The following is a 12,525-nucleotide window of genomic DNA, read 5'->3' as shown; positions in this document are numbered from 1 at the left end:
TATGATATCCAAATAAAATTACGGATGTGAAATCTGCCAGGAGTTATAAATTATTATACAAATGTAATTAATTATAACTTCTTGCACTGACTACATTCTGAATAGAATGACTATTTTATTTTCTCTTGGTGTCAAGTTTTCTTTTTTAATGCCTCCATTTCAATATGGCTTTCACTGGTGACTTCAGACACTCTTCATGGTTATTTATTTATTTATTTTTGTGGTACTGGAGGTGGAACCCAGAGGCCTTCTTCAGGCTATACCTCCAGCCCTATTTTATTTGGAAACAGAGTCTCACTAAGTTTCTGAGAGCTTCACTAAGTTGCTGATGCTGTCCTTCTGTCTCAGCCTCCCAAGAACTGGAATTATTGGCATGAGCCACCACACCTGGCTTCTTCCCAGTCATTTAAACCTCTGCCTGTCAGAGAGTAACAAGTGGACAACGTGATGGCTAGGACAACATGACCACGTGTGAGAGGAGCTTCTCCCCCGAGCCCGAGGTCTCACACAGCAACGTACAGGGGTCCAAGAGACGGCGTTCTCCCAGTGTCCTCCGTCTTGCTCAGAGGCATGGCCGGCTCCTCATTAATCACACTTCTCAACTCCTGGAGAAGCTGTTTCAGGTCTCTTGTTGGGTCTTCCTTCAGTACATTAGTCTTCATAGAGTGCTGAATGTACAAAACAAAGGCATGTATGTTTTCAGATTTGTATGTTATTTTTGTTATAAAATTAATTCAACTGGTAAAGAGAAATTATGAAAGAGCAAGATAAGGAAAATAAAATCACCACACATAGAAAAACTCTTAATACACTGGAATAATTAGTAATAACCAATGAATAATTGATATAGTATATTTAATTTATATGTGTATGTATGTATATGACTGTATATACAATGTATATATATACATTATGTACATAATGTATATATATACATCATATACATAATGTATACAATATATATATATATACATTATATATACAGGATCAAACTATACACATCTATCTTAAAGTCTTTTTTATTTTAACAATGTAATATTAACTCCTTATGTCATTAAATATTTTCAACTACATCTGAGCAAAATAATTTCAATAGTTAGGATCAAATTAAATTTATAAAGCTATAGAATTATAGAAGTAGACAATTATTCAGAGATGAATTAATATACTCCCATATTTTACTGATAAGAAACATCCAAAAATTTCAAACTGTGTTTGTTGGCATTTGAGAAAAATATATAAAGACTGTTAGATTGAGATAGTATTCTCCAAGGAACTTTTACAATATAGTAATAAAGACAGATGTTCCTAATGGCCCACATGACAGCCCTGGTGGGTAGGTAGACTCAGTGTCCCCCACTGTAGAGTTCCTAATTTTTAACCATTTCAATGCCCACAAATATAATTACCTAAGTGAAATAGATCTTAAAAGTTAATTGGCCAAAACTCATACAGACAGAAATAGACAATTTAAATAGGCAATATCTATTAAATAAATCAAACCAATATTTAATAATCTTCCAAAACAGAAAGTTTAACATTTAAGGAAGAAATTATACTAACCCTCTACACTCTCTCAGAAAACAGATGTCAAGGGGATACTTTCTAATTCATTCTATGAGTCCAGCATTAGCCTAATACAAAACCCAAAGATATTACAAGAAAAAAGACTAAAGACCATCTTCCATGAACATAGATGCAAAAACTGTCAAGATTTTAACAAATTGAATTCATTAAATGATAAATGGGACTTATCACAGTATGTGAGGCTGATTCAGCATTAAGAAGTCAACATTATTCATCGCATCATTACACTAAAGAAAATTGCTTGATCATACCAATAGACATAGAAAAAGCATTTGACAAAGTTGAACAAAAAACCCTCAGCAAACTGGGAATAGAGAGTAGAATTCCTCAGTTTGTTAAAGAAAACATACAAAAAGTACTGTAGTTAACGTGATATTAATGGTGAGAAACTGGATGCTTTTCCACTCAGATCAGAAACAAGGCAAGAAACGTCTTCTCACTGCCACTTCTGCTCAAGACCACAGAAGAAGTTCCAGCTAATTCAATAAGACACTAAACGTAATAAAAAAAAAAAAAGCATGCAATTTTCAGAGGAAGAAATAAAACTGTTTGTTCATGGTCAATATGATTGTAGAAAATCCCAAAGAATCTACAATGACAACAACAAACCTCCTGTAAGGTGGAAGAATATTAGTGTGTGTGTGTGTGTGTGTGTGTGTGTGTGTGTGTGTGTGTGTGAGAGAGAGAGAGAGAGAGAGAGAGAGAGAGAAAGACAAAGACAGAGGCAGAGACAGACAGAAGTACTGGAAACCCAGGGGAGTTCTACCTCTAAGCTATACCCCCGGTCCTATTTTTATTTTTTATTTTGAAACAGGATTTTACTAAGTTGTGGAAGGCCCCACTAAGTTGCTGGGCTGGCTGAGAACCTGTAATCCTCCTGTCTCAGCCTCTCAAGTACTAGAATTACAGGCAGTCAGTCAGTGGTAGAGTACTTGCCTAACATGTAAGAGGCCATGGGTTCAATCCTCAGTACCATAAAACCATAAAGTTACAACATGTAGAATGCCCCTGGATTCAATCCCTATTACCAAAAAACAAAAATCACAAAAAACCAAAACAACAACAAAAATAAAAACTAAAAGCAGGATTTATGAAAGAAACACTGATTAATTTGGATTCATTAAAATAAAAATTTTGTTCTATGAAAACAAATGTCAAGAAATTGAGAAAGCATGCCACATATTGGGGAAAAAAAGACTTTTTCAAAATATATGTCTGATAAAGGATTGGTATCCAATATATGACAAAAACCCCAAAATAATCAACAATAAAAATGTCTTATTAACTCAAAAATAAGACAGACATCCCAATTTTTAAAAAATGGGTAAATATTCTGTAAAGAAATTTTACTACAGAAGATACATAGCTGGCAGCACATGAAAACATGATCAATAACATATATCATTAGAGAATTGCAAATTAATATAATGAAATACCACTATGCTCCTATTAGAATGGCTAAAATCTAAAACACTGACAACACCAAATGAGGACCTGGGCAAAATGTACTTTCATTCATTACAAGTAGAATTCCAAAATAGGAGAGCCTATTTGAAAGTCAGTTTGAAAGATTCTTATAAAATTAATATGTTCCAAATATGTTCCCAGCAATCATGCTTCTTTGTATTTACCCAAGCGAACTAAAAATTTATCCATGCAAAAACGTGCACATAAATGTTTATATCAAAATTTTATTCATAACTGTCAAAACTTGAAAGTATTGAGGATATCTTTCAATAGGTGAATGGCTAAAAAACAAAACTATGTTATATCCATACTATGAAAAAAGGTTCAGCAATAAAAAAGAAATTAGCCACTAAGTCATGAAAAGACACGAAGGTATCTTAAATATATATTACTCAGTGGAAGAAGGCAATCTGAAAAGCCCATGTACTATACAATTACATTTGTTCTGGAATTGTACATTTGTGTGTGTGTGTGTGTGTGTGTGTGTGTGTGTGTGTGTGTGTGTGTATGTGGTACTGGGGATGGAACCCAGGGGCCTTTCTACCTCTGGGCTACACTCCCAGCCTATTTTACACTTTATTTGGAAACAGGGTCTCACTAAGTTGCGGAGAGCCTCACTAAGTAGCTGAGGCTGGCTTTGGACCTGTGTGATCCTCTTGTCTCAGCCTCCCAAGGGCAGGGATTACAAGTGTGGGCCACCATGCCCAGCTTGGAATTGTACATTTTGAAAAGGCAAAACTTATGGAGACAGTAAAAAGATTAGTGGCAGACTGTAAAAAGATCAGTTCAGAGAAGGGGATAAAGGGATGATTAAGTAGAGCACAGGGGATTTTTAGGGTGATAAAAACAATCTGTATGAGCCGTAATGATGGATACATGTCTTTATGCTTTTATAAAAACCCATAGAATGTACAAGGCAAAAAGCAAACCCAAATGTAAACTATGAACTTTAGTTAATAATAATTAGCAATACTGGCTCATCAATTATGACAAGTATACTACATCAATGCAAAATGTGAGTAATAGGGTAAACTGGGGCAGGGGCAACAAAGAAAATCAATTGGAGCACTCTATACTTTCATTCAGTGTCTCTGTAAATCTAAGAATATTTTAAAAAGATAAAGGCTATTAACAACAAAAGAAAGGAAATTATGGGTTTTGAAGGCAAAACAAAACAAGAAAGTGTCACATCAGCGTGTATGTGATCTACAGAGGACAATACCAAGTGACAGGGCACCCTTGCTGTTACCATTTGACCACTTTATATGTAAAACTGGTAGTTCCTTTTTGCTTTAATATGTAGTTGTTATTGTTTACAAATGAGTTTGAATATTTCTTGTGGTACTGGGAGTAGAACCCAGGGGCTTGTCTACCTCTGGGCTACACTCCCAGACCTATTTTATATTTTATTTGGAAACAGGGTCTCACTAAGTTGCTGAGAACCTCACTCAGTAACTGAGGCTGGCTTTGAACCTGTGTGATACTCCTGTCTCAGTCTCCCAAGCGCTGGGATTACAAGCGTGCACCACGCCTGGCTTGTGAGTTTGAATATTTTTATGTTTAATGGCTACATTTCTTTGTGAGTCTTATATCTACATCTTTAGTATACTCTTAGCATAAATGCTATTTTCATCTACTTATGTAAGAGCTCTATGTATAGTTATCAACCCTTTATTGGAGATATTTTTCTGGTTATAGTTTCCTTTTAATTTCTAGTTACAATGGTTTTGTGATTTAAGAAGTTTTAGTCAAAATTAAAAACCTTTCCTCTTAATGTTTGTGTGCCTTGTATTTTTGTTTACTCATTTTAGTTATTTTATTACATATGGAATACATTTCGATGACATGAGCAAAATATAATTTGTGTGGGGGGTACTAGGGATTTAACTTGGGGATATTATACCTCTGAGCCACATACCCAGCCCTTTTTATTTTTTAATTTGAAACAGAGTCACCCTAAATTGTCAAGGCTGGCCTCAAACCTGCAAGCCTCCCAAGTACTGAGGTTACAGGAGTATACTACTGTGTTCTTACAAAATATACTTTTTTTTGGTGGTATTGGGGTTCCTGGAAACCCTTCTACTGCTGGGCTACACTCCCAGACCTATTTTTATATTTTTATTTGGAAACAGGGTCTCTTAAGCCAGCGAGGCTGGCTTTGAACCTGCACGATTCTCCTGTCTCTGCCTCCCAAGCGTGGGGATTACAAGTATGCACCACCATGCCCGGCCAAAATATACTTTTAAAAATCAGAAAACAGCTGAGAAATAAACCAGACATGGTGGCAAATGCCTGTAATCCCAGTATTTGGTAGTCTGAGCCAGGAGGATTGCAGGTTCAAGGTCAGCCTCAGCAACTTAGTGAAGCCATCAGCAAATCAGTGAGATCCTGCTTCAAAATAAAAAAATAGGACTGAGGATGTAGCTAAGAGGTAAAACATCCATGAGTAGTGTTCTCTCTCTCCGTCTCTCTCTCTCTCTCTCTCTCTCTCTCTCTCTCTCTCTCTCTCTCTCACACACACACACACACACACACACACACACACACACACACACAGCTGGGAAAAGTATTTTTTGAAGTATGGTTTACATATGACTGTTGTCGGGCTGGTAAATTAATAAGCAAACAGAAGTTCTTCCTGAAGTTGCAGGAGTCTGGCAAAGGATCTTTGGCACTTAGAATTTAAGGCTCTTTTTAGAAAACATATTTGCAGGGTAAAGCTTCTACAACCTTTGGTGTCAGGGAAAGAATATAAGCTTATACTATTACTGTTAAAGGTTTATTTTGTGATCCTATTACATTTTTACTTTGAAAACATTGTGTGTTAAATTTGTTTCTAAATGATTACTGTATTTCTCATATAGCTCCATCATCCCCAAATACTTTTCTCTCGAATGGCCTTGAGTTCATTATAGGCACTTTGTGAGTTATGATGTAAGTTATGATGTAAACTAATGTTTATGATGTTATGATGTAAGTTATGATGTAAACTAATGTTTAGGGAGAGTGTGTACTTCTTGACTGTTCCCATCTCCATTCTCCAAAGATAGATGATAAATGAAAAATCTAAAAATAAAAGCTTGATCTCATTCAGTTTGATTTAGACTAGTCTATTTTGAGAATGTTTGACCCAATCCATCCTCTCTGTCCATCTTCTTCTATTACTTCTAGAGAATGGAATAAAATGGAATATAAATACACTATTTATATAGTATAATAAGCAAAGGCGATTAGGAAAACAGGACAAAAGTCAAAAAGTGTTGCTAAAAATCTTGCCCAATCATGGGTACTTCAGTAGCAAAGATCAAGCCCAGATAGTATAAATCACAGTGCATGTGTATAAAGTCTGATATTGAATCAAATAAGTTATATCATCCTGAAAATATTTTCATTTTATATGCTGACACAGCCTTTATCTGAAACATAAATCTAACATACTTCTATATCAAACTACCAATTAGATATACACACACATACATGTTCTAGGAATTTGAGCACAGACCAAATCACACACTGCAACTTCTCTGGTTTTCCTAGTTGTTCACCTATAACACAAGTGATATCTCTTGGATAATTTCAAATGCTTTGAAATTCTAAAACTTTATGACCCATACTTAAAAAGACCTAATGAAATACAAAATTAGTTCAGGTCGAGTATCTACTTACATCATCAACTATTTAAATAATTTTTGTAAGCAACATTTAGCAGAATAGTATAGAGAATCATGACAGAATATTGGTTAAGAACCTAGGTTCTAGATTCAAGCTGTCAGGGATAAGTCTTAGCTCAACTGTGGTTTTGTTGTATGAAGCCTATATAAGTCATTTAGTGTCTCATTCCTCAGTTTTCCTGTCTATAGAATATATATTATATAACAGTACTTCCCTCATCTGAGTAGTTGTGAGGAATAAGCTGGATAATATATAAAGTAGTTCACACAATATTGGACACACAAGTTCTCAGTAAATCTCAGCTATTATTTATAATCATGAAATAACAAGACCAAAGTGAAGATAAATAATAAATAAAGGCAATGTAGAACAATTCAGACAATAATATCCTACTTCTCAACAGGATAGTTTGCATTTATTTCTGCTATATCTGCAGCTCCTCTAAAATCACACTAAACGAATTAAGAAGAATAACAAGGAAAGGAGAGAATTGTTGAATGAGTAATTACAAAGTTGGGGGAGAGAGAAAATGGAGAACTTGGGGGAAAAAAGCTAGTATATAATGTAACTACACAGAAGCAGCCAACAAGAAGCAAGCCGCTCAGCATCAGAGCATGCCAAATGGCTCAGGAGTTGAAGCCTCTGGTGTTGTCAAAGGCCAGGGCACAGGGAACACTGAAACTAGGGCTGCTAGAAGTCTATGGGAACTGCTGTTAGAACTTAGTATGTTCTCCTCACACAAGTAATTATTCTTTTCTCCTACATGATTTTAGAGGTTCAATCTCTGTGTAAGGTTGACCCACACAACTTTTAGATTTTGGCATAGCAAGTAAGGTTGCATCTGAAATGTGAGTACTAAGACTGCAAGAGATAGACAGATAGTGACCCCAGACTCATTCCTCTACTGAATTCTCAGAATTCTGACAGATGGATTTATACCTATAAATCAGTAATAAGAGACCCTCTCTTTGTGGGAATAAATGGGCCCAGAGATAAAGACCTACAGATAATTTTTGAGTCTCTCAATAAAAAAAAAATTACCTAATCATCTACCAGTTGACAAATCCTGCCAACCTCATACAGAGCTTTGAAACTGTGTTTTAAAACCATCTATCTTAAATATGAAGGAATAGCCAAGGATCACCAAGTCTCTAACATGAATGATAGATATAAAAACAGAAAAAAATAAATAGTAAGAAGCAATAATTTAGAAGAAATCATAAAAAACTGAAGTTAATATCCTTAAATGGAAAAGATTTCATATCCATGAAATGACAGAATTCTACAAAAACTTAAAAGAACAAAAAAGTCTCTAGAAAAAATATATAAATATGTACCATAAAAGAAAAAAATTCAATAGATTTTTGGAAGAAAAAAAAGGTTGAGGGAACTTTCCCAGAGGTAGGAATAAAAGATGAAGAGATTTTAAAAAATCAGTCAAAATTGAGGAAAATTAGATAATCAATGCAGGGAGTTTAATAAATGACTAAAAGGAATCCTAAAAATGGAAAAAAATGAAAGGGAAAAGATAAGCAAGTTAATAAAATAAATTTTTCTGAGAACTGAAGAATACAAGAGCTTGCTAAGTACCAGTACAACACAGAGAATAAGATATCCTGCAAGGATCATCCTCAAGTGACTATGAGAGGTAAAGAAAAGATCCTGAAAGCTTTAAGAAAGAAAAGACAGGGCAAACACAAAGGCTCTGAAATGAAAATGGCACAACAGGAAAAAAAAAAAGTCTGAGCATCAATCAAATGTATGGAAGAATAAAGGCACTTTCAGAGATTTCAAGTTTAGAAACACTTAAAAGAATAAAATGCATCCTTTCATAGAGAACTACCATATTACATGCACCACCAAAAGAAATAAATGAACCAAACAAGGAAATAAGCCTAAAAACAGGGGAAAAAAATCAAGGGATTTCCCAGACTTGGGGTAAATCCAAGAAGGCAATCTCAGGCAGCAAGCCAAGAGAGGAACCAACCCAGATTAGATTGGGAAGACAGGCTCTGTCTGGGTCAACATTCTCACCGCTAAAATCCAAAATGACTGGCCACACGATTTAGAGGAAAGGAAAATTTATTTGCTCAGTTTTTTGGAGCTCTGGATTCAGTCCATGTGAGCAGGGTCTGAAGGTCAGGGCACAGTGGCAAGAAGCAGAGAGAGTGCTCACAAAGCTCTGTTCTCACACAATGGAGCCCAGAAGCAGAGAGTGAGCAAGGGGAAGGGTTTTGAGAAATAATTAGGGCTAGGTGTCTAGAAAGTTAACCTAATAAAAAACCAAAGCAATGTTTAAATCTCTAAAGACAAAAAGGAAATACAGTCATAGTTCACTGCACAATTCAGCATAGACACAGTATTCACAAAGTTATAATAATTTGAGAACTAAACATGACTTAACCAAAATGTATGTATGACTCCACGGAGGGTGTTACACAGGGAAAGAAAATGTGTGTGCACATGTATTTGTGAGATTAAGAGGGAGTTGAATTGTATTCAACAGTAGAAGTTTGTAGATAATTTCCAAAATCATATAAGCAAAGAATAATAGAGAAATTTATGTGCTTTTTGGTGTATTATAGTCTCACATCATAATGTAAATTGCAGATACCAGCAAAAGCCACGCTCTCTCGGCATCTGCATTTTCGCAGTTAAATAGGCAAAATCTCAAAGTGAGAATAAGCCCCGAGAGAAGGTGTGCTCGCTGGCCAAAAGCATCTTTCCACTTTTAGATATTCTTGCATAACTATTATTCTTCTAGTATTCTTTTAACTCTCTACACGAATTGCTCCGGTGATGTGAGAACAGGACTATGAAAGAAATTGAGTCTGAGGAAATAAATTTTCTAATAATTTGTCTAAACGTCCTTGGCTCTGCTCAATAATAATAAAAACTGGCCAGAACTCAGATGCTGTGATAAGCACTCCAGCTGCAGCAATCACAAATGGCCTCCGACCCTCATTCCAATCACTAATTTAGGTTAAGCTATTAACTCCGGTAAGGTAGCTCAGTTTAAGGTAACTCTGTTTACCCTTGAGATCCTGCCTAGAGACAGAGAAGATAAAAACCTTGTGTGTGACCGTAAAGCAATTTAGTTGATAAACAACTTAGTTGCCCAAATACAATAGACTCAAGGAGAAAGATTGTTGACTTTTACCTCAGTATGAGCATTCATGGAGACAGAGACTGACCGCAGGGTTAGAAATAAATATGACTAAATAAAGGACAGACGTTCTAAATATATATGTATGAAGGAAAGGAAATACCGTGTAAGAGTAAGAAAAGCATTTTTGCATGAAGAAGAGCTTATCATAAGAACGTCCCAACTGGGAAAGAAAGGAATTAGAAAGTTAGAAGCAGGTTGCAGAGGGTTTGTGACAGAGAAATGGATTATTAAAGATGAGTAGGCTTTTAATAGGCTTATTGTCTAAAGAAGAGTGCTCAGCAGTTAAGGAAATACATCTGACAATTAAAACCAAGAACTTTGTGGTGTTGTTTGTGGTATTTTGTCTGCAAAACTGTGTTGTGAGTTTGCTTAAGCTTTCAGATTTAGAAAATAAGATGCCAACACCTGAAGAAACTCCATCACATCCACCTGAATCACCACATCTCCCCACACTTGCTATATGAACTGAGCCCAAAAAGATGGAAAGTTCCAAGAAAGTTAAAGAAGATTCCCCAAGAAGCCCCCAAGCCTTGGGCATGCCTGTTTGGAACTGCTTATCTGCAAAACCTGAGAAAGAATCCGGAGGGAGTTAATCTCTCGAAGATCAACAGCCAGCTGAAGGACTAGTTTTATTACCTTTGTTTACATGTCATTCATTATTATTTCACAGTGATTACACCCAACCCCTTCTTCTCTTATTATTAACTTTACTGGTGAAGGGTATAAATTTTGGGGTTTTTTGTAATAAAGTGTCATTGGCTCAAGAAGCCTTTGTCCATCTCAGGTTCTTTTCCAAAGCGTCGTACCTAAAAACTTAAGGAATTCATAGAGGGTAAAGAACCACTGCAGATAAGATTCTGCAGAATTTCACCTGCCTTTTGCCCCATCTTTCTGAGGCTTCCGACCGCGAGTGGACTTGCCCCCCACAGGACTGAGCCCGTCGGCAACAGTAAATCATATTGACAATGACACACATGCACATGATACTTGGTGCCCTTCCTTGCCTCCCCATTTCCCTCCCTCCCAACACAGAACACCCAGATTGACGCTGGTATATTCCCATGTATACACCCAGTTGATGGTAGTATTTCCATTAATGAACCTCAGTCTTTTTTCTCCACTACCCTGAGTTTTCCTCTCTGGCTCCACTGAGGTTTCCTCTCCATTTTCTGGAGTCCTCTTGTATCCTAATTACTCTCTATCCTGCACATATTAGAGAATGCATATTACCCTTCACTCTCTGTGACTGGCTAATCTCACTTAACATAATGTTCTCCTGTCCTTCCATTTTCTTGCAAATGACATATTTTTTTTATTGCTGAACAGCATTCCATTCATTGTGTGTATTTCCTATAATTTTGTAATCTATTTGTCTGTTGATGGAGACCTAGGTTGGTTCCATAATTAGGCTATTGTGAATTGTGCTGCTATGAACAGGGGTATACATATATTACTGTAGTTCTCTGGTTTCAACCCCTTTGGAAAGATATCCAGGAGTGGTATGGCCAGATCATACGGTGGATCCATTCCCAGTTTTCTAAGGACTCTCCACATTGATCTCCATAATGGCTGAACTAGTTTGCATTCCCACCAATGATGTATAAGAGTGCCTATTTCCCTACAGCCTTGCCAAAATTTATTGTTATTTCTTTATGCTTGACATTCTGATTGGGTGTGATGGAATCTCAGCATAGTTTTGATTTGCATCTCCCTGATTGCTAATGATGTTGAACATTTTTTCATGTGTCTATTGGCTACTTGTACCTCTTCTTTTGTGAAGTGTCTGTTCAATTCAGTTGACTGTTTCTTGATTGGGTTATTTATTTTTCTAGTGTAAAGTCTTTTAAGTTCATTGTATATTCTAGATATTAGTCCTCTGTCAGAGGGAAGGCTGTTAAAGATTCTCTCCCATTCTATAGGCTTTCTCTGTAGACTCTTGATGATTTCCTTTAATGATCAGAAACGTTTTAGTTTGATGCTCTCCCACTTATTAAATCTTGTTTTAATTTCCTAAGCTTGCTGGTTGTGGTGGCGCACGCTTGTAATCCCCGCGCTTGGGAGGCACAGACAGGAGGATCGTGCAGGTTCGAAGCCAGCTGCGCGCGCTGGCTTAGGAGACCCTGTTTCCAAATAAAAATGTAAAAATAGGTCTGGGAGTGTGGCCCGGAGGTAGAAGAGCTTCCAGGAACCCCAGTACTACAAAAAAAAAAAAAAAAATTCCTAAGCTTTGGGGATGTTTTTGAGGAAGTTTCTGTTCATGCCTATTCTAATAGCTTCACAGTCTCTGGCTTAACTCCCAGGTCTTTGATTCATCTTGAGTTGATTCCTGTGCAGGCAGAGAGGTAAAGATTTAGTTTCATTTTTTCTATGACTGGATAGCCAGTTTTCCCAGCACCATTTGTTGAAAAGGCTGTCTTTTCTTCAGCATATGTACTTGGCCCCTCTGTTGAAAATCAGTGGACTATAGTGCATGGATTCGTTTCTGTAAATTCTTGTCTGTTCCATGGTCTATGTGCCTGTTTTTGTTCCAATACCATGCTTTTTAAATTGCGATAGTACTGTAGTATAATCTAACGTCATAAATTGTGATGTCGTGTGCATGGTTCTTATTGCTGAAAATTGCTTTGGCT

The 12,525-nt window shown here is 36.4% G+C and overlaps 1 protein-coding gene across 3 annotated transcripts in view; it reads right to left on the bottom strand.

The window, feature by feature from the left end:
- Positions 1–12,525, bottom strand: part of CCDC158 (coiled-coil domain containing 158) — a gene marked incomplete at both ends in the record, with an annotated part of 78,234 nt that overhangs the window by 10,472 nt on the left and 55,237 nt on the right. For 2 of the 3 annotated variants that reach the window (XM_080697387.1, XM_080697388.1), the window contains one exon: positions 520–668. In XM_080697387.1, coding sequence (XP_080553513.1) covers positions 520–668 — 149 coding nt within the window. Of the gene's footprint in view, positions 1–507; positions 669–12,525 lie in introns of all 3 variants that reach the window. The other variant, XM_080697386.1, reaches the window with a different exon arrangement.

The sequence above is a fragment of the Muscardinus avellanarius genome, assembly GCF_963383645.1.
Source record: "Muscardinus avellanarius genome assembly, chromosome: 6".
NCBI classification, from domain to species: Eukaryota; Metazoa; Chordata; class Mammalia; order Rodentia; family Gliridae; genus Muscardinus; species Muscardinus avellanarius.
Note: the sequence above shows the minus strand (reverse complement) of the source record. Positions and strands in the feature narration are given on the sequence as shown.